Source organism: Coccidioides immitis (genome assembly GCF_000149335.2).
Source record: "Coccidioides immitis RS genomic scaffold supercont3.5, whole genome shotgun sequence".
Lineage (NCBI taxonomy): Eukaryota > Fungi > Ascomycota > Eurotiomycetes > Onygenales > Onygenaceae > Coccidioides > Coccidioides immitis.
The window spans coordinates 16,428-39,707 of NW_004504307.1; the positions used below are offsets into that span (position 1 = coordinate 16,428).

Genomic DNA, 23,280 nt, shown 5'->3' on the forward strand with positions numbered 1-23,280 from the left:
ATTATTAGAGATATATGGAACAACCATGACTGTTTGCTTTAGACTATTTGTTCTGCAGAGTTGAATAAATCAGTAGTTAGGTCTAATCAAAGCAATTTTAGCTGAAAGCCATTGATTGTATATTCTACTGTAGTTGTGTCCATGCTGAATACTTGGCAGTTAGATGTGCTGATGAGTCTTCAGCCTGGTAACAGTGTGACTGGCTAATATTAGCATTCTACCAAGTTTGTGCCGGCATATCCACTAATGCCATTGAGACTATCAGTGTGGCGCCCGTGGCCTTTCATCCAAGGAGAGGATCCTCTTGCCCAGAGATATGCAAGATATGTCATGACATAGCAATGCTGAGTCTCTTTTGCCAGTCTGGAGCTTGAGATGCTGCTGAAGTTCCACAGTCTTTGAGCATGGCACAGCAGAACATCTGAATGTGTTTGATTTAGGGTACTTATGGTGATGCTGGCTCTCCCTTATCTGATGGAAGACTGAAAATAATCTCTATGTTAAGAGATAGTCTGGTAGAATATTTGATGAAAGCAAAAGTGAACCAAGTATGGTTCTATAACTGAAGATATCAAGATAAAGTGTATGCATCTGATGATGAAGTAATATTGTTATCAAGAAATCTATAAACAATATATCCTTGTAAGAAGTTAGATGACAAGTACTACAGATCTTTCTTAGTGATAGAGACTATAGAAAATAACACATATTAACTGAAGCTCTCTCTGAGCTATCAGATCTATAATATTTTCCATGTCTCATTGCTGGAACCATACTGTATGAGAATGGGTGAGGCACCAACACATTCTTTCACAGTACTAGTGAATGACCATTATAAGTGGGAAGTAGACAAAACCTTGGACAACAAAGTGCACTATCATAAGAAACATTATCTAGTGAAATGGAAGGGATTCTCTATTGAGGAATTAATATGGAAATCTGAGGAAAATCTTGAAAATGCACAAGAGGTTCTTAAGAATTATCTACAAAAAAAGCAAAGTTACTCTAAGACAAACAAATCTATGTACAAAAAGAAGACTAGACATGCTAAAAATCATCACACATAATAAAACCAAACAACTAGTAACAAGAAGAGATATCATGAGAGCACCTAAAATACAGCTATAACAGAGATAAACCAGCTAAAGACAGACATGATTCTGAAGTTGCTGGAACCAGTAGTACAACAACAGACAGTATTGTAATGAAAGTAGACTTAACAGACAAAGAATCACAAGAAGAACAAATTATATCTACAATACTTCAGAAACCAGAAAAGACAACATCAGCCAAACAGTTAATAAAAGATGTAAGATTGATCTAGACAGAGATTAGTCTGATAATAAAAGAAAATAGTGAAGAAAATCTACAAGACTACTTTCTGTAATACTCTGAAGAGCTTTGACTTCATCTGTTAAACAAGTGGTGAAATAATCAAGCAAAACTTGAATGTTTCTAATTTTATTTTCTATCTGAGACAGGACAGTACAAACTGGGGTTATTAGATGAAGAAGCTCAGACAGACTGTCTTTGGTAGATTTTATTTCAGATACAAGGTCCACAGTTTTGGTCTTATAATATGATGCAGGATAACAGTATTTTATAGAAGATTCTTCAAGACAAGAAGTAGTCTGACAGCAACAGTATTTGGTGGCTCCAGAGTCAAGTTCACAAAACTCTTGCATGAGTACACTCATGCACTTTATATTGTACAGGTGATGTGGATCAGCTATATCAAAACTATAGTATTCTTCTCAAAGTCACAAGAGCTGATGAACTAGTTTGACAGTGGATTCTGGAATCTACAACTATGTTAGAACAACAAGAAGAACAGACAAAAATGTACTTACATTACAACAGATACAGATTTGATGTTCTAAACAATAAGAACAAGATTTCTTCTCAGTATTCTATAGACAAGACTTGTTTTTATTCAGGTGGTTTGTGAATATTGAGTAAACACAGACAGAGCACAGAAGAATATCTTCTTTATTATATATAATAGAGTCTTTTAATGATGATATTGTGATGAGTTATAAAATAAATAAGAAATAATATCTGAGCTCAAACAAAGCAGAAGAAAAAGAAGAAAGAAGAGGGTCAGAAACTTTTTATTTATATTTACATTACAATACACTAAAGTTGCTAGTTCTATAACTTGTTGATAGACAATGTGACAACAGACAACAAACAATACAGCAACCAGACAAGCAAACAAACAAAGAAACAAGTATATGATGAAACACTGAACATTTATAATAAAATAATTACCATTCTACAACAAAGAATGTCTACTGCAACTAGCAGCAATACACATGCAGAATATCTATATAGATAAGCAGTAGTAATGCAGAAGCTTGCACATTCAAGAACCTATAATGCTCCACCAATAATAGGGGAGCTATAATGACATACAAAAAACCACTTCAGTGGCTCTATGTCTTGGAGTCTGAGATTTCTTCTATAGGCCAAATACTGACTGAAACATAACATCCAAAGGTTGATATATTTTAACAGCAATAGGCTCATTCTAACCGGCTCAGCAAGACGATTCGAATGGTGGTACTCGCATATCCATACAATTGATGGTTGCTGAGTTATTGACAAATATGTGGATGTAACAGAAATTCAAATTGGGTTAGCATGAAAAATGACACTAACCAAATTTGTAATTTCCATTACATGCCCTTTTTCTCCACAACCAATAGGCAGTTTCAATTAAGAGTACCACCAAAAGAATCCTCCCAGTGAGACCTTTCTGGTATCTAAAAATTATGGATCAATTCTATCTATTGAGGTTGAAGAAGGTGCATGATATTGTGGTGAATTTGGTGATGTTCCTGTTGCAGAATTTTGTTGGGTTGGAAAAATAATTATCTGACACCAATCTCAGACCAACAGTTCAAGTGTGCTACTAGTGATTTACCAACAGGCAAAGCTGACAACAGTCAAAATTGACAACAGCCAAAATTGATGATCAAAATTGACAATGGTAAAAATTAACAACAGTAAAAATTGACAACTGTAAAAATTGATGACCAAAATTGACAACTATAAAAATTGATAACTGTAAAAATTGACAACCAAAATTGACAACAGTAAAAATTGATGACCAAAATTTACAACAGTCAAAATTGATGACTGTAAAAATTGATGGTCAAAATTTACAATGGTCAAAATTGATGGTCAAAATTGATGACAGTAAAAATTGACAACCAAAATTTACAACAGTCAAAATTGATGACTGTAAAAATTGATGGTCAAAATTTACAATGGTCAAAATTGATGGTCAAAATTGATGACAGTAAAAATTGACAACCAAAATTTACAACAGTCAAAATTGACAGTTAAAATTGATGATGGTAAAAATTGACAACCATAAAAATTGATGACAGTAAAAATTGATGGTCAAAATTTTCAATGGTCAAAATTGATGGTCAAAATTAATGATGGTAAAAATTGACAACCAAACTTTACAAGAGTCAAAATTGATGGTCAAAATTGATGATGGCCAAAATTGATAACTAAAATTGATGACTGTAAAAATTGATGACTGTAAAAATTGATGACCAAAATTGACAATGGTAAAAATTGACAACCAAAATTTACAACAGTCAAAATTGATGATGGCCAAAATTGACAACTGTAAAAATTGATGACCAAAATTTACAACAGTCAAAATTGATGGTCAAAATTGACAATGGCCAAAATTGACAACTGTAAAAATTGATGACCAAAATTTACAACAGCTAAAATTGACAGTCAAAATTGATGACGGCCAAAATTGACGACCAAAATTGATGATGATAAAAATTTACAGTCAAAATTTACAACAGCCAAAACTGATGATAATCAAAATTGATGGCAAACATTTGCAGTCAATTTCCCTGCCACATCAAGCAAATGAAGAAAGATAAACAAGCACAAAATCTTGAAATTAGAATCAATTTCCATCTCTGCATTAGCTAATGTAATCTGCAAGCGAGCGAAATCCACAAGTGAGTGAAAGATTAAATTAATGCATCTCAACTAACTAGAATTTAACCCAAAATACTAATGCTCAACAACCTCTAAATAGATTAAATTACATTGCAATAGGACTGGGGCAGCTTCTTCTTGTATGGCCTAAAATATGGCAGTTCATACACCTTGGTGGTGCCTACAAATGTGATACAGGCTCTGAGGCTGCAGGCTCAGAGAGTTGAGCAACTGACTGTTCAACAGATTGAGCAGATGGAATGACAAGCTCAGCAATCTCTTCCCTAGTTAGACCTCCTTCACATTGAATTTGGTGCTTAGATCTTGTATATTTTTGCTTCTCTTTCTCATTTGCAGCAAATATATCCTGATATTGCTTCTTCATAATAGTGGTGTTGACCATTCCATATTTGCAGGCCCTGATAATTTGATCAAATCCTTCCACTAAACCCTGGAGTGAGCTCTTAAGCCTCTGCTCCATAAGATTCTTGATCTTATCCGCCTGCCTATGCAATTGCCAGGGGTTGTGAGGTGTTTGTAGGATTCAGAATGACACTGAGTTGCTAGATTGGCTAGCTGGGGGAGTGGGGATTTGGAGTTGAATATCCAGCTGCTGAAGAACCTAATCTGGGTCAAATGGAGCTATTCCAGTAGCTATAAAGCCACTTTAAATGTTCTGAGTCTTGAAGGCCTCTGTATATGCTGTAGGATAAGCATCCAGAAAATCTGCCTTCTTAATAGTGTTGATTCCAAGCTGCATTTGCTGTTCAACTAGACTGCCATATGTCTGCTTCAAAACTGCAAAAACACTCACATCAAGAGGCTGCAAGAGGTAGGATGAATGTGGTGGCATGCACAGAGGAATAATTTTATTCTTCTTGCGGATATAGTTAAATTCTGGGGTAAGATAACTGCTGTGCTCATCCAGAATAAGAAGTATATGAGTGCCAACCCTCTGTGGATTTGCAGCAGGAATAAATAGCCTAGTCAGCCATTTGATTCCTATCCCATCTGTGGTCCAGCTATTAGAACTAACATCAAGCCTCCAGCTAGCTGGAAGCCCATCAAACCAGCCTTCCTGTAGATTTTGCTCCTTAAGAATGATATATGGGGGCAAGGCCCAGCCTGAGGCATTGACTGATTCAATCACTGTGACTCATTCTTGATTTCCAGGCTGTAGAAGCTTTGCTTGGCCATAGTGCTCAGCACTAGTAATAACCTTGGTAGTTGTGCAGAGGCCTATTGCAAATCCAGTCTCATTAAAGTTGTAGATATCTTTCATTAAGATTCCATGCTCAGCAATTATATCTCCCAGAGTCTTAAACCAATCCTGAATAATCTTCCTATCCTCATATTTTGCTTGCTTGTGATTATAGTGTCTGAAATAGCAGCATTTGAGCTCTGTACAGTGTTTAATCAGATTTGACACCTATTTCTGGCCAATATGGGGGGGAGGAGAGGTAGGATCTTGCATTGTAAGAAGATAATTGGCCATATTTTCAACAAATGCTGGTCAGAGGGGAATTCCTTGTTTAGCTAGGTCTAGAATTCATTGAACTAGCTGATTCTCTTCAGGCTTAGTCAATTTAGTTGAATTTGCACATAGACTGATTTGTGCACATCTTTCTTTTGCTTGATGATAAGAGGTAGTATAAGGCACATTAAATAGCCGTGCAGCTTCAGCAATTGAGCTAATTTCTTGCTTTTTAAGAGTAGAAATAGCAAGTTCAATCCTGCCCTCTATTTCTATAGAGGATCTTGCATTTTTATTGTGAATTGGTGGCATTCTAACGCATTGAAGTGGATGGTTGAGGAAGTTGAAAAAAATCTTTTGCTTGCTTGTGGATTTCGCTTGCTTGTGAATTATGTTATTGGTTTTTGAATTTCACTGTTGGTGCTGCACTACCAGAATCAATATGGCTGAAGTAGCTGCTCTTCATGATTCACTTGTGCCCATCTGTCCCATTCCTGCTGTGCATGTTGACATATCTATTCAAATTCTCTATCAACAACCCACATAAGTAACTCAGCTGTTGAGAGAGTCTGCTTCATGGTCACCAGCTCTTGATCTTCTTCTTCAGTCATGGGCATTCCATTCTTTGAGTCCTCATCAGAGTTAATGTTATAGATATCTGGCATTGGCTGGATGGAGCCAGCCACCTCTGAAGACACTGCTAGTGTCTTTTCTCTTCTCACCTTCTGCTGTTGGTTCATTATGGCCTGCACAAAAGATCATTTGAACTGGAAGGGAGCAGTTAAATCAGAAAGTTGGTGCTTGAAGTAGTATCTGTTCTCTTGAGAATAATAAAGATACTCTGTCTTATACTCATTTTCTCTTCATTTCCCAACACTGATTTCAAAAAACCAGTACAATGTTTTTCTTTGATATCTCAGATACTGCTTGATTGCAGTCAAGTGCTTGTCTTCAGTAAGTGACCATACTAAGACCATCACAATAAAATAGATAGAAGAACAACACAGTGAGCAATATTCTCTGTTTTTGAGCAGGTTGTTGTCTGGTATTCAGAGCAATTCATTCTTATCTTGTTCTTGAATAATTATAATGCACTCTGTGGGCCTTCATCAGTATCAGTATTACAACAAGCACATCACCAAACAAAGTCTCTCATCTGAACAAATGTAATGAATGCAGTTTGATAGTACTGAAAAGATTGTAGATATTATTGTCTTTCTGCAGACAGAATACTTATACATGTGATTTAACTCTGTACTCCAGTCAGCTCTGATCAAGAAAATTACTGTAAAATAGAACTCTTGAGTCTATATCTTTATCATGCTTATTCTGCAAGATGTGTCTCTTTTCTGCTAGAATATATCTGAATCAGCATTTTGTTTCTTGAATACAGTTCCTCCTCAGCCAGAACTTGCAGTGAGCTATCTTCTTTTTTTTAATTTTACTTGAGATGTCACCTCCAGATACTTGTGTTGACAGGCTGTACTGGAACTTGCAGTAGTTACTAAGCTGACATTTTTTATAAATCCAGTATCTGCAGCTCATGCTGCTCAGCTGCAGTGCCTGGACAGACAGACAGGCACTTAGTGAAGCAATAAAAATGTGATAGAAGCTGGATCAGCAGTGGTTGGCAAGATATTATAAGGCAGGTCTTGGATGGCTTTTTGATATGTAGAATTGAGAAGAGACTGAAAAGCAAAAACAATAATAAGTCATCAATCACAGCAAATAGCATTTCCTATAAGAGTTCAATATAATTATAAGATTAGAGGGATTCTGTAATGTTTACATTCTCTTCACATCAACACTTTGCTTCAGACTTTGCTTCTCACTCACAATATTTCTGATTCTGACAACCTTCTCAACCACAATTGCATGGACTTTAAAGTTTCTTGATTATCTCTTTCAGTATTCTATAGCTGCATTATAAGTTCAGAACACCCATCACTCACTTAAGCATTATAAGACACTCAGATCAGAGCTGACTGAACATCTAAAGATGCTGAACTACTGTCAAGAACTATTATAAGAGATTGAGCAGCTGTCCAGTATCAAGAATCATGTGTTATAAAGTCAAGATCCTGCTTCATTTTGCAAAGATAGTAAAATTCAAAAAGATTTGCTCTGTCACTGCCTTATTTCTGCATGACATCAGATCAAGAAACACTGATATAATATTTCTCCCAGTACAATGTGATAACAATGAATAAGATTCATGCCAAAGCCATGCTTGGCTTGACAGTGGAGAAGCTACTTAATCTGAAAAAGATCATGCAAGAGCTTTATGACAAGAAGATTCAGAATCTTATCTATCAAGCAGCAGCTAAGAAAGTGCTGAAGAAGAGCTGGATTACTGTGGTGGAGTATATCATTTCTCAAGAAAGCTTTGCCAACAAGATTCTGCAGATCTGAAAGAGTAAGTCTAACTGTGAGAATATCTGTAAGATGCTTGTGTGGCTTCTTATGCAGGTCCAGTACCAGAAAACAAGATAACAGTAGTATAGCATCCAGCAAGATTTATTTCCTGAGTTTGTAAGCTCCCAGATTTTCTTATCAACATCTGTTTAGCAGTTATTATTGACTACAGCTGTCTCCAGACTAATGTCTTCTCTCTCTGCACTTGAGTCTCTTGAGACCTGTCCCACTATATCAAGCACTCTGTAATATGTGCCAGATTTGACCAAGTCTTTAATACCTACAGCCAAAGAACTTTACCAAGCTATTATCTTCACCAGAAACACAGTCTCTGACTCTGTATTGATCTGCCAGATTAATAAATTACTGTCACATTGCATGCTAGACAGACAGAGAACACTCTCTGAGAAGAATTAAACAGAGTGGCAGAGTATTCTAACTGCTGACTGTAAATTTTGTTGTGACTTTCAGATTATCAAGAGCTCAGATGAGCAGATTACTATTATTAACAAGTGACTGTGGCAATCAGTGGGTGTGATACAGCTAGAGAAGATTCTAAGCAAAGAAACAGATGAATCTCTGACTCTCAAGTTTATGATTACTGTCTGAGACATGGAGCCTACCCATATATGTGAAATTCAAAAAAGACAAATTAAGTCAGTCACTGGCCCTAACAATAATGGCAACATGTCTGAAGGCTCAGAGACAAAGTTCTTAGATAATGATGGATATTATGATATGCCTGCAATCTGCTGATACTGAATCATCACATACTTATTATCTTCTGCCATACTGTTTTTCTCTCATTCTCTCTCTCAACACAATCAAGACAGTCTCCAGAACAGTATGCATATAGATATGACTGTTAATGAGCTGCATTGTGACTACAAGAATAGCTTTAATAGAATTAATAGCATAGCTAGCTACCCAGATACTTCAATAGACTTGAATACTGTAATAGATTTATCAAATTCAGATGCTGTGTCCACTGTCTCTACTGAAGCTCAGGATCCTCAGAATGGCCCAACTCAGATTATAAATGATCATGAATATGACTCCACACCTGCACATATTGTGGTTGAGCAGCTGGTTCCAAGAACAACATCAGCACTAACTAAGAATAATGAAATTCAAAATAAATATCCACCAGCTTCACCCAGTGAAATTCAAAAAGAGAGCTCACCAACTCTATTCTGTAAAATTTAACAAGAGTGCCACTTTCTAAATGTTAAGATAATCAATAGTGATGACACTTTACTCTTGGACACAGGTTATGAGTTTCTTGACAAGGTGACACAACTGGAACCTGAGCCACAAACCAGTAATGAGAACAACACTAAGCAAGTTGATCAAGCAGAACTCATCAAGTCTGACAGATTTTGATGTAAGCAGATGGACAGTCAAATATAGTGGCATTTCACCAGTTTCTTCATGCTCCCACAGAATGAAAATGATGGCACAGATCTAATCAGAAAGATTCTTATTTATAGTATGCTGTAAGATGTCTTGCCTCACCAGCTGTACTGTGCATTCTGAATACTTCTCAAAAATCAAGAATTAGAGCAAGATAGATTCATTGCTGACAAGATAGAAATTAGCAAAACTATAAAGATGATATTGTACTTTGTTCTGAATGCCTGAATTATCTACAACTGTCTATATATCAAACAGTGCTGTAAGAATTCAGCAATAGCCAACAAGCATCTTTCTGCAGTCATAAATACAGAAAAAGAACACAAGAGTTCAAAGCAGTATTATCTAAGATATTTCTCTCAGAATATGTTTCCCATTCTGTGTGTCTGTATTCTGAATGAGGTGACTGCACACTGTCTGAGTCAACCACTGCAAGATATAATACTGATAGTAGCACCCAAAGATCTTTTTCCTCTGTAAATAAGAGAGTAAGATAACTTTATCTCTGGTGACTCAGAGAACTGTCTAAAACTGAATCTCTTTATTAATTATAAAGACTTGACTCTTACAAAGATTAGCAACTTGAGCCATGTGTTCATACAGACTGCACAGCATGCAATACTGAGATAATATAATCTGAATTCCCAGCAGTATTATTAGCATATGTTTCTGACCACCCTGGACTCACTCTTCAGCTACATGATGATACTTCTTCATGACATTCAGAAACAAGATGCCCAGCAATTGTGATGGCAAGCCATAATCTGAGATAAATGCCACCAGAAGAAGAGCTTTAACAGCAAGATCATCAGATAGTTTTGAGAGATCAACTCAGCTGCAGAGAAGCAAGACTATACTCCAGCTATCTGGCTGCTTTCCAGAACACTGTATAGTAAAAAACTGACAGACATGCTCTTTTAGATAACAATACTGGCCACTGCTGAATGAAAAAATAATACCAGACTGCAATTTGCCCAACATAATTAATAGAAGACTCTCTCAGTCAGAGTGCAGCTACTGATCAGCAAGAAGCAGCTGTCCAAAATGAATTAGATTAAGTTCTAATTAGCAGTACACCAGTTTGATCAGATACTTGAGTATCTGATAATCTGCTGTATTACTGAGACAAGTTGGTTCAACAAACTCATTATAAAGCTGCTCCCCAACTGTCATCATGATGTCCTCTGCAGTCTAGAGCTAAAGATCAGAGACAAGCTCCAGCAGTATGAGAAGCATGAAATTCAAAAACTAAAAGACAGCTACATGAGAAGCCTGCAGGAATGAAAGAAGTATAATCAAGAATCTAAATCTAAGCTTTTCAGCCAGACTTTTTTCAAGAAGTTGTGCATAAACTGAATCATTGCTATCTTTCTAGTTTTTCTAAATCTTATAAAGACTGAGCAATATGAGCTCAAGCTTACTGATAAGAAGATGATGGAGAATAAGTAGCATACTAATGGAGACAAGAAGATACCATATATTTATGCAATTAATGCTCTGGCCAATTCCAGCTTTAAGTATTATGTGATTCAACATATCCTGCAGAGCATGGGGAGAGACTATCATAGACATCCAGAGAAGATTATTATTCTGACAGAATTCCCCTGTGTGATTTATATACTTGAGATGATAGATTGCTGTATCCTTTTTTCTTGTGTTTTCTTCCCCAGCTAACTTTCCATACAGTGACTGCAGAAGCAAGACTACTGTATTGCAGCAGTCTATAGCAGTATAAGTGTTGAGGACTGAGACATGTGCATTAATGTCTTCAATCAGGATCTGCCACTGCCTGGAGGTGAGACTGATGCAAGTCCAGGTGTTCTAATCAGCACTCTGGAGATTCTAAACATGAATTATATCTGTATTTGTATCTTCTGACTTATTCTGCTAAGTCTGAGCTGGTTGAAGAAGAATGAGACTCAAGACAAGACATGCATCTGCTGCTACAGGCAGATGAATGAAATTATGTACACCTACTGCCTGGTGTGCAGAGATGTCCAGATTGAAAGCAACATTCTTGACTGGCAGGCAATGCAGAAGAGTTTCAATAAACTGGTCATATTGCTGCAGAGAGAGATTGGTATAGTTTCAGACATTATTGATCTGGATACAGTATGAGGCCTGGTGTGGCCACATGGCTGTGAAATTTAAAAAGAAACACTTAAGAATTATGCAGCACTTCTGTCAAGATGACTGGATATTATTAGAGATATATGGAACAATCATGACTGTTTGCTCTAGACTATTTGTTCTGGAGAGTTGAATAGATCAGTAGTTAGATCTAATCAAAGCAATTTTAGCTGAAAGCCATCCATTGTATCTCTCACTGTAGTTGTGTCCATGCTGAATACTCAGCAGTTGGATGTGCTGATGAGCCTTCAGTCTGGTGACAGTGTGACTGACTAATATTAGCATTCTATCAAGTTTGTGCTGGCATAGCCACTGATGCTATTGAGACTTGGTGCCTGTGGCCTTTCATTCAAGAAGAGGATCCCCTTGCCCAGAGATATGCAAGATGTGTCATGACATGGCAATGCTGAGTCTCTTTTGCTAGTCTGGAGCTTGAGATGCTGCTGAAGCTTCACAGTCTTTAAGTATGATGCAGCAGAACATCTGAATGTGTTTGATTTGGGGTGCTTATAGTGATGCTGGCTCTTCCTGATCAATCTTAACTGCTGATGTTGGCCACCAACATCAGCTAACACCAATACCAACTGGAACACAGTTCCTCCAAAGCATGAGGCCACAGACTATTGGCTGTGAGTGTTGACCACTAATTTCTACCATCAATTTTCATTGTCATCAATTTTGGCTGACAGTTTTTAATAAGCTGAACCTGTTGCAGATGCACAAGATGTGTTTTAACCATTGAGTTTGGTCATCAATTTTGACTGTCAATTTTTACCATCATCAATTTTGACCATTGTCAATTTTGACTGTCAATTTTTACCATTGTCAATTTTTGCTGTCAATTTTGACCATCAATTTTGACCATCATCAATTTTGGTCATCAATTTTGGTTGTTGATTTTGACCATCAATTTTGACCATCATCAATTTTCGCTGTCAATTTTGACCATCGTCAATTTTGGTCGTCAATTTTGACTGTCAATTTTCGCTGTCAATTTGGTTCGTCAATTTTGGTCATCAATTTTGACTGTCAATTTTGACCATCAATTTTTACCATTGTCAATTTTCGCTGTCAATTTTGACCATCAATTTTGACCATCATCAATTTTGGTCATCAATTTTGACTATCAATTTTTGCTGTCAATTTTGGTTGTCGATTTTGACTGTCAATTTTGACCATTGTCAATTTTGGTCGTCAATTTTGACCGTCAATTTTCACCATTGTCAATTTTCGCTGTCAATTTTGGTCGTTGATTTTGACTTTCAATTTTCACTGTCAATTTGGTTCGTCAATTTTGACTGTCAATTTTCACTGTCAATTTTGGTCGTCAATTTGGTTTGTCAATTTTGACTGTCAATTTTTGCTGTCAATTTGGTTTGTCAATTTTCACTGTCAATTTTCACTGTCAATTTTTACCATTGTCAATTTTGGTTGTCAATTTTGACCATCAATTTTTACCATCATCAATTTTGACCATTGTCAATTTTGACTGTCAATTTTGACCGTCAATTTTTACCATTGTCAATTTTCGCTGTCAATTTTGACCATCAATTTTGACCATCATCAATTTTGGTCATCAATTTTGACTGTCAATTTTTGCTGTCAATTTTGGTTGTTGATTTTGACTGTCAATTTTGACCATTGTCAATTTTGGTCATCAATTTTGACCGTCAATTTTCACCATTGTCAATTTTTGCTGTCAATTTTGGTTGTTGATTTTGACTGTCAATTTTCACTGTCAATTTGGTTCATCAATTTTGACTGTTGATTTTCACCATTGTCAATTTTGACTGTCAATTTTTACCATCGTCAATTTTGACCATTGTCAATTTTCACTGTCAATTTTTACCATCGTCAATTTTGGTCGTCAATTTTGACCATCAATTTTTACCATTGTCAATTTTGACCATTGTCAATTTTGACTGTCAATTTTTACCATCATCAATTTTGACCATCATCAATTTTGACCATCAATTTTGACCATTGTCAATTTTGACCATCAATTTTTACCATTGTCAATTTTTGCTGTCAATTTTGGTTGTCAATTTTGACTGTCAATTTTCGCTGTCAATTTGGTTCATCAATTTTGACTGTCAATTTTCACCATTGTCAATTTTGACCGTCAATTTTTACCATCATCAATTTTGACTGTCAATTTTCGCTGTCAATTTGGTTCATCAATTTTGACTGTCAATTTTGACCATTGTCAATTTTTGCTGTTGTCAATTTTGGTTGTCAATTTTGGTCATCAATTTTGGTTGTCAAGTTTTACTGTCAATTTTGACCATTGTCAATTTTTTACCATCAATTTTGACTGCTGGTTTCCATCTGCAAACATTGACTGCAAGATGTATTCTCTGAATTGGATGACAGAAGTCTGTGTTTTATCATTTGCACTTCTTCTCTTCTATAGATCTGTTCTCTTCAGCTTTCCCAGAAGATAGAATTATCTTGAATCCACTACACTGTCTTCTTTTACTCTCATTCTGATGTTTTCGGCATGGTATTTCCTGCTACTGTGATTTGCTAGTGGATGCATATAATTCAAGCCAGAATTGCCAAATTTTATGCAGTATGTCTGGCAGTTGCTTTACAGACAAAGTATCTGATCAGCTTGGAACAACTATTTCTCTAAGTCAGCTCAATAGGCTGCTTCCCTCCTGCTGCACTGTATATGAAACCTTTCCCAAACCACCTTATTGAGTTCATAACACTTGTCCAAGCATGCTAGGGTGCCTGGAAGCTATTCTCATTCTTGTTGTCTTAGCCACCCTCATGCAATTGATTTCAGATGCCAGTCACTTAGATGAATCTGACAGTAGTCATCTGGTACTGGATCACCTCTCCTGTGGTCAAATGTTAGTTTACAAGACCAGACTGCCCCATACAGAAGGCCACTGCATATCTTATAAGACCAATCTTCACATTTTGCATTCAATCCTTAAGATCCACCTGTGTATGGTTCCACAGCCTGGGCTCAGACATCTTCTTGTCCAGCTCTTTGGTCAAAGCCCAGTTGTTGCCATGCCTCTCTTACAGCTGCACTAGCCTTGCAGTCTCTTCAGCAGACCATCTTGTTCAGATGCATGGCCATCTGCAATACCTGCTTCTGTAATTTACTCTTCTTTCTATCATCTTCTCCACACATCTAATCTTTCTCTGCTGTCTATAAAGCAAGTGTTCTCTTGAACCCCTCCACACTGAGTTATTAATATGATCCCATCCATCTGGATCTGCATCCAGATCTGAAGTCAATGTCAAGTATGCCAATGAACCAATTGTGCTTGATTGTTGATAATGATTTCTGGAATAGCTGGTATCAGTATCAGAAGAGTTGTCAGTCAAGCAGAAGAACTGTCTCTGTCTCTCTCTCTTTCTGTGTGGTGTCTGGATTAGTGTTGACACTTGAAGGCTGCTGAGCAAGAGACTTGATTATTTCTCAAAGCAGCTGTTCTTCAAGACTGAGCTCTGGCTCAATCTAGATGCTTTTTCTTTTTTATTCTCTTGACAGATCATCTCTGAGTGCCTGCTCTCCTGATATAAAATAAAATTCTTTAAAGCCAAAACCTCTTCTGATGTTACTGATCAAGAGCTAGATAGTTATTGGTTCTGGCTTTCCAGATTAGGCTTGCTGTGGTATGGTGTATGTGCAGGAACACTCATGGGACTTGGAAATAGTGTATTCTTATTGAAAGAAGTGGTTTGGGCAAGATCTTTATCCAGAACCATCTGTTAATAGATGCTATACATAGAACCATAAGGTTCAGGGCTGCCACTCACCATCTAGAGGCATGTTGCTTGACAGGAAACTGTTCAACAGTGGGCATCAACTGCTTCCTGCCATTACTGATGGCAGGGACTGGGGCTGATTTGATGTTCTTCTTGCTTTTCTTCTTTGAAGTACAGTGAAAGCACTGGAGAGATGTAGCTCTGTCTTCATGCTGAGAGATCACAGCCAGGTGCTGGAATGTCTCTGAGCTATCATGATCAATAACAATCTGTTCAACAACTGGAAGGACAGAAAAGAGAAGAGAAGGAACCTGGATGAAGCCTCAGACTACCAAAGAGATGATCTGAGGTGGTTGTGATAAAACAATGAAGAAAACAGAGCTTTATTTTGTAGGCTCAAAGTTGGCAGAAGAAAGAGACTGATATTTTTAATAAATTTATAGACTTGGGATGATCAGAAGAGTGACATTTCTGATTTATCACAAATGTTCATTTCATCCAGTAAGCCAAGCCAAAATCTCACCATCTCAAGACTCTGGCTCAGACACTTCAGATTCAATGTTATTCCAGTGCATCCTCTGCAATTTCTCCACACAGCAAGCACATTGGTCAAAACCACTCCAGTCAGCATGAGCTATGGGTGGCCACACAAGTATGCAACTGAGAGAGACACAGTTCAGGCACAAGTGCAAGCATATTAAAGACAACAACAGCAGCAGCAAGCAGTCACATCAGCAAGCACATTAACATTGTTCCAGAATATCTTCTTGACCTGCAATCTCTAAAGCAGGGCCAGTCTTTTCCAGCCTGTTGAGGATTTGCCCTATATATTTGTGGACCTACAGGAAGCTCTTGATACAGTATCTGTTGAGTGTGGAAGCTCTGAGCCACCAGACATGATTGAAGAAGGATTGCTTGAGTCTGAGTCTGACAAAATAGAGCACAAGAGCCCTCCATCACCAGCAGAATCCAGCAGCAGTGAGGATGGTCAGTTATCCATAACAGAATAAGATGACCAAGCATTTTAAATCTCTAACTACATTCTAGATCCAGCACCATTGCTAATGCCTTCAGGCCTGTCCAGCCCCAGTACATCAGAGTCAAGATCAGATTATGGACCCTTCCTGCCCACAAATACAGTAGAATCAACAAAAGAAGACAACATACTTGTACAGAAGCTGGTGGCACAGCTGCAGACCCATCATGGGTGCTCTACTGAGGCTCATGCTGCATTAGAGCCACTCTCCATGCCAACAGTGTCTCTCTTACAGATGGCAAGCTGGAAATGTCCAGATATCTTAGAGCATGCCAGCATGTCTTCCTATCCCATACAGTGGAACACCATCCTGCCAGTTCATCAGCACCAAAGACTATACAGTGGGATGTGTGCATCAGTAGAGTCTTTAGCTCATGAGAAAGTACCTCCACACCCCACAACCATTGATCTGAAAGGTGATACCATCCTGATGCCAGCATCCCTGCATGCCATGATTGACATTGATAGCACCAGTAGTCTGGCCTCAAGTCTTACAGTGGCCCATGAGAAGTTCTAATGGAAAGCCAACTGGTTTCTGACAAGCAATCTGAAGAGTTCTCTTCACCTGGATCCCATTTCAGTCCAGTGGAGAGATGAGCAGACTGAAAGAGTCCACCAGTTCCAGAGACCAGTTCACCAGATCCCTCATCTTCTGTTTAGACAACTGGTTGAATTTTCTGAGATTGAGGTCTACATTCTCTTCCCCCAGCTTTTCAGCCTCCAGCACCAGCACTACATCATTACAGAGCAGAAGTATGCTCTCTGAACAGACAAGATCTTTCTTCCAGCCCTTCACCATGTTTACTCTGCATCCACACTTCTCCACCTGCCATCCAGTGCCACACATATCCAGCTCAGTTCCACTACAGCTCAGACAGAAGGCTATAATCAGACTTTTCATAAGTAGCTACAGGTGCAGGAGTTCCACTTTTCACTACAGCCAGCAGAACTTCACCATCTCTGAAAGCATGTGCAGACAACTATTCAAGATCCAGAGCTTCAGCACTTTTAGAGACTCATACTCCTTCTGACTGCTAAGAACCTGAAGCTCTCAATCCAGCATGCCATCTGGTCTGGCATGCATGATGTCTTCTTTTGCATGTGGAATCAGGCCATGAACAGGCACTATCTGACCACCAGCTTCTACAATATTAGTAAGAAGTAGAGTGGTATCCGGTTCCAGAATTTCCTGTCCTGGTCCCAGATTCCTGTCCCAATTCCCATCCTGAGGACAGGATCAGGTTGAAGCTCAGCTTAATGGGATGGGACTGGGTTGTTTAACAGCATATTGGGACAGTTCCATGTGAACTGGGATTGGGATGGGATTGGGACCAGGATCAAAATCTAGCTAGTAGGATGGGCCCGGGACCTGACATGACAAAATGGGATAGGACCAGGATTTCAATATTGTATATGAGACAGGACCAGTAAAGTGTAGGATGGGACCAGGAACTCCAGTCCCATTTATGTTGTCAAAAAGTAATGAAATTTGGTAACAGTCCTAACATAATTTTATCAATTTATTCAACTTTGGAAAAGTACCAAAATTTGGTAATGCTCTTTGCATAATTGGATCATATTGCAAGCTATTAGCTACTTGAGTCTATCTATTGATAACATTGACATATTTCCTGTTCCTCATCTGAATTAAGTAGTGGATTTAGCAGGCTTGCAATCTCTTTCTATACAATCTCTGAAGTATCTTGATCATCTTGATTATCTTGGATAACTTTCTTGGCCAACTTCTCATGTGATATAAGTGCTTCATCCAGCATATGCACCTTATCTCCATGTTTAAGCAGTATGATCTTCTTGATTGTAGATGCATGGAGCTGCAATCATCAATAATAACATGTATCCCAAGCAACATTAAAAACCCATTCTACCTCAACCCCTGTCAAAGGTATAGCCAGAATGTCCCTTGCCATCCAAGCAACAGTTGGAAAATCAGGCTCTAGCATCCTCCACTGTTCCAGAATTGGAGCTCAAGATGATGTCAAATTCTTGTCATTTAAATATTGCTCCATTTCATTTTGGAAATTTGCTCATCTTTGATGAAGTCTCTCAAAAATCATTTGCTCAATATTCTAGAGAAGTTAGCAGAGAAGAAATCAGAATAATACTTATAACAAACATACATCATTCACATCAAGTATTACTTCTCTTGGCTGTTTATATTTCTCATAATGCTTTTTGTAAAACCTCAAAATATATTATCAGTATGTTTCACACTCATTACTGGTCCAATCCTCTGAATCATATGCTCTCATGTGGCATGATGGATGGAGGGCAGCAGCTACAGCTAGCAGCTCACTCTTTGAATGCTCAGTATCACTATAGTATTTCTGGAATTTCAAGTTGGCAGCTTTAATAGCTTCTTGAATGTTCTCTCTTGTTATCAACTGTTGGGTCTTGTTCTCCTCTCTTTCTAAATGCTGGAAAAGATGATTGTACATTGCCTATACCAGATGAATTGTTGGGTCTGTTGTTTTGAACAGTATCTTGATAAATCAACTGAATGGCTGCAACAGTCCAATCATATACTCTAGCTGCTTCCAGTCATGGTCCAATAAGTGAAGCCTTTAGTATTTTGGTAATGAGTTCTGGATCCATGAGTCCACAGCTTGTCAAAGCAACAAGGCATGAACACACATCTCATAAATGGAATTCCATCTTGTGCAAACATCTTGAATCATCTTGTGCTGGTTCTCTTGTTGATATTCTTGAAAATGTGCAGCAAGTTGGGGGGAGGCATTAGTTGCATTGGCAACAAGACAAATCTATTGTCAAGCAAAGATTAGTAAATCAACTCAAGTATATCAAGACCATTACCAAATTTCATTATCTTTCTAAGAGTATTTGCAAATGTGTCTGTTGATGCTAGATCATCAGTAATTGAGCTCTCATCAAAGATAGTGGGTAGAGTATTATTGTCTGGCTGAATCTTGAGATTGCAAACCAGCTCTCAAACCACAAGTTGAATCACATAAGCAAGACAGAATATTGTCCCACTCTCTGCATCCCAATCAGTTGTCTTGTTCAACTGCTGCAATGCTGGCCTTAACTGATGTATAAGATATGCTCACATAGTATCATTGTTTGACACATTGTCACTTGTAATTGCAAGAAGATTGCTCTCAAGTCTTCATGCTGCTAGTAATTGTTGAAGAATCTCTGCCATATTCTTGCCAGTATGAGCACCCTCTAAACTTTCAAAATTCAGTAAATGCTCATGGTACTCCCAATCCTTTGTAATATAATAACCATTAATTGCCATAAAGACAAGGTTATTGGGACTTGTCCAATTATCCACTGCCAGAGATATCTTGATTGTTGAATCATGGTCAAAAAGAAGATTTCAGAATAGCTGATTGTACATATCATTCATGACCTGATATAATGTTCCTCATGTGGGTATCTGTAAAGCCATTGCAGAGTTGAGCATGATTATTAATATGCAGAATGCTGGATTCTCAATAGTACAAAATGAGAGATTCAAGAATATTAATGTTTGCACAAGCTGCTGGAGAAAATTGTCTTGATTGCATTCAGGAACAGGCAGATCTGAATCTGTTTGAGGACACTTCAGAAACTGTTGCTAAGACACCAGAACCATTACTAAAATTTATTACATTTGGGAAATTAGAATCCATGACCTACCATCATGTTAACCAGAGTGTTACCCTGTCTGTCATCAGTTTTTGTACAATCTTTGCTCATTAAATGCTTCTTCAGACCACTTGTACTATTTCAAGAAAAGCTTGAATGGCTGAGAAAGATTTGGCAATGCTTGCAAATCATCTCTGAAGTACTCTTAGAATGCTCTGCCACCTGATCAAATTTTGACCAAAAATCAGAATGGCATTGCTTTGCCTTCCAGTTGGGGTCACCACACTTCTTATCATTAATCAACTGAGCAGCTTCAGTAGTCAATCACCAAGTAACAAATAACTTATAATGCAGCTCCTTCCACAATACAAATTGTTTTTTTCCATGTTGAACTATAATCAATTCTAAAGAAACCTCTGTAGATTTTGCTTGTTTGCTGGCTTCAGTCATTAGATTTTTCTTTTTTTTTTTTTTTTTCACAATCAAATTGATTTTTCTCTAAGTTCTGCCTTAGTCAAAAAAGTAACAAAATGTGGTCAGAGCCCACACAAAATTTAACAATCTCTAGATAGTTAGCCTCATTTTACTCTGTAAGTACAGCAATCAACTACAAAATCTTCTTCTTCTATAAAATGGAACATTCTTCTTCAGGAAAATAAAACATTTTGCCAATTTAATAACACCCCATTCTCAAATTAATATGAAAAAAGAACTAAAAACCTAACTTCCTTCTCTAGATATCAATAATCCAATCATCCTCTGTCTCATTGTCCTCCTCATCATTCTTATCAGAGGACACCACAATCTCAAAATCATCTTTCTCCATCTCCTCTGGGGCAGATAAGCTGTTATTGTCTTCACTCAGACCCTGTAATTGATCCAGAAATTCTCTCATCTCCTCCTCAACTCTCTCTCTCAACACACCAACCACAGCAAGACAATTATGATCATGGGCCATGATCTTGACCTCAAGCCTGACTATCATTTAGCAGAATCAGGTCTTCCTACATGCAGCAATAGAATGCTGCATCTGGCTTGTTTTAATCTAAATATGTCAGAACCATTATCAAATTTCATTACTTTTAAATTCTACCTTCTTTTTCTGCCAAGCTTCATTCTCAGTCTCTGTAACCTCTTCTCAGCAATACTTCTTCTCTTCCTCCCTCTTCTTTTGCTGAGAGACCATGAGCTGGTGCTCATGGTACTTCTTTAACTTGCTCTTGGCAAATCACTTGGCCATTAACTCTTCAATGGCTTTATCTTCAATCATCTTGCAATCCTTCTCACTGCTATTCTGCCTGTAATGGATGTCAATATGATTCAATGCAAACTACTGAGAGTACATATCACTTATGTTTTGCTCAGATTCTCTTCAGCATGTCATGGTGTGCCTTGCAATCTGTCTCTCCTGTCTTGAATATATCTTTTTAATGGTCTTTCAAGGCCTGGCAGTGCTCCTGTGCTGCATGGGTCTTCTCTCTCATTGAATATTGTTTTGGCCCCATCTTCACAATTGTATGTGATGAGTTGAATTGCTGGCTACAGAATAATGAGATTATAGAGTATATTGATCAAGTACTTGCATAGAATGGTTACTATACACATTATTTACATTCTACAGGCATGTTGCTATGGGCAAGCTCAACACATTGTTGCTATGCTGGCTACAGGATAATGGGATTATAGAGTGTATTGACCAAGTACTGTAGAATAGTTACTATACACATTGTTTACATTCTACAGGCATGTTGCTATAAGCAAGATTAATGTGTTGTTGCTATGCTGGCTACAGAATAATAATATCAGGTCAGTCTCTCTTCTCTTCTCTTTCTCTTTCTCTTCTTCTTCTTTCTCTTCAGGGCTAACATTGATGATTCCCCTCTCCCCCCCCTTCACCATCTTTTTATTTACTGCACTTCAATGTCTGTGTGTACAATAAACATATACTGCAACAAAATGGGTTGTGTTAAGAGGTGAGTGCTTGCAGAATACTGCTCTGACACACATTGTTTACTGACAAGATGTTAGTTTTCCCTGTGCACATCCATTTCATACAGCTGGAGAGGAGCAGCACAAGGCTGCATTGAAAGAATGGGCCCTGAAGAAGAGCAATTGGCATAAAGCCAATAAAGATGTTGATCTGACCAACTTTAATCAGGAGAATCTCCACCCCTGCCCCCCTGTTCAAAATTGGAAGGCCAGCACTCATATGTCAAAAAGTAATGATTTTTGATAACAGTCTTGATGCTAATTGGTGAAAATAGGTGCCATCAAGAAAATCCACCACTTCCAGAGCTCTACCAAGCTAATCTTGCTGGTGGCCCTGTTCCAGTGATTGGTTCAGGAAATTACTTTGTCCTGTCACCAAGGACATGAATATCACTGGCAACATACTGCCATTGAGTCACTTCAGAAGACAGCTGAAGCAATCTTGTATGCTCTGTTTGAGTGTAAGTCACCCTTAGCAATGGCACCAACAATTATACTGAGTAATATAGACTCTGTTATGGCAATGGCACACTATAAGCACATTACAGTCAACACCAACAATATGAAGCTTGTTCTTGGCATTGGTGCCAAAATTAGGTCAAACTATTTCAGCCTGATTGATGCACCTGATCACTCTGCCTCTGCTGCCACCACCCACTGCCTGCATGCTGCCCCCACCCTGCCAACTACTGCTGCCACCACTCCACCACCACTGCCACCACCCACCACTGCCTCCCTGCCTCCCCCCAGCACCATCAGGGTCTCCACCTGTCAAATGGCAGGTATTAGAGCCCCTGTCTGGTTCACAAAGCCAGTTCTGGAGGAGCAGGAGGAGGAGAAGAAGGAGGAGGAGGAGGGGGAGAAGAAGAATGATAATGATGATGAAGATGATGATAATGATGATTAACTTGCCATTTAGGCAGTTCCTGTTTGTTTGCTGGCTTCAGCCATTAGTTAGTTTTAATACTTGGTTTCTTTTGACAATCAAATTGATTTTTTTATGGGTTCCGCCTTCATCAAAAAAGTAATGAAATTTGGTAACAGTCCACACAAAATTTGATCAGTTTGACTCTTCTCTATGAATTTGACATGATGGGACCAGGAATCCTGGTCCCATCCCAGTCCCACTATGGACCCAGCCGGGATGGGAAATGGGAGTCTACCATCTCTGCTGGGATGGAATGTGGGACATAATTTTCTATTTGAGGATGGGACTGGGAAATAATTTCTGGAATAGGAATGGGAATGGGACCTCAAGCTCTTGAGTGGGATGGGACATGGGACTGAGATTTCATATTTGGGATCCTGGCTGTTTCTAAATTCAGGACAGGGACCAGGTTCAATGGAAAATGGGATCCCATCCCGGTCCCGAATACCAGCCTAGTAAGAAGATGGTCTCACTCTGGAGCTTTCTGTTGCACCAGAAGTCAACACACACACCCTGCACATTCATCTGACAACATTGCTGCCTGAATTGTTTCTGTAAATGACTGAGAGATTCACCAGC

The 23,280-nt window shown here is 38.2% G+C and overlaps 3 protein-coding genes across 3 annotated transcripts; 2 read left to right on the top strand and 1 right to left on the bottom strand.

Annotated features, from left to right (window-relative positions):
• Positions 1 to 7,654: 7,654 nt before the first annotated feature.
• On the top strand, positions 7,655 to 7,864 carry CIMG_13486 (transcription termination factor 2; the record flags this gene model as incomplete). The annotated part of the gene is made up of 1 exon (XM_004444546.1): positions 7,655 to 7,864. The coding sequence occupies one exon, from the start codon at positions 7,655 to 7,657 to the stop codon at positions 7,862 to 7,864; it is 210 nt and encodes a 69-aa protein (XP_004444603.1).
• A 12,653-nt stretch (positions 7,865 to 20,517) lies between these two features.
• On the bottom strand, positions 20,518 to 20,984 carry CIMG_13487 (uncharacterized protein; the record flags this gene model as incomplete). The annotated part of the gene is made up of 2 exons (XM_004444547.1): positions 20,518 to 20,758; positions 20,878 to 20,984. The coding sequence occupies 2 exons, from the start codon at positions 20,982 to 20,984 to the stop codon at positions 20,518 to 20,520; spliced, it is 348 nt and encodes a 115-aa protein (XP_004444604.1).
• A 756-nt stretch (positions 20,985 to 21,740) lies between these two features.
• CIMG_13488 (uncharacterized protein) lies at positions 21,741 to 22,680 on the top strand (the record flags this gene model as incomplete). Its single annotated transcript, XM_001238846.2, has 5 exons — positions 21,741 to 21,757; positions 21,813 to 21,995; positions 22,049 to 22,122; positions 22,154 to 22,234; positions 22,283 to 22,680. 5 exons carry the CDS (start codon positions 21,741 to 21,743, stop codon positions 22,678 to 22,680), a joined length of 753 nt encoding a protein of 250 aa, XP_001238847.2.
• Between the last annotated feature and the right edge of the window lie 600 nt (positions 22,681 to 23,280).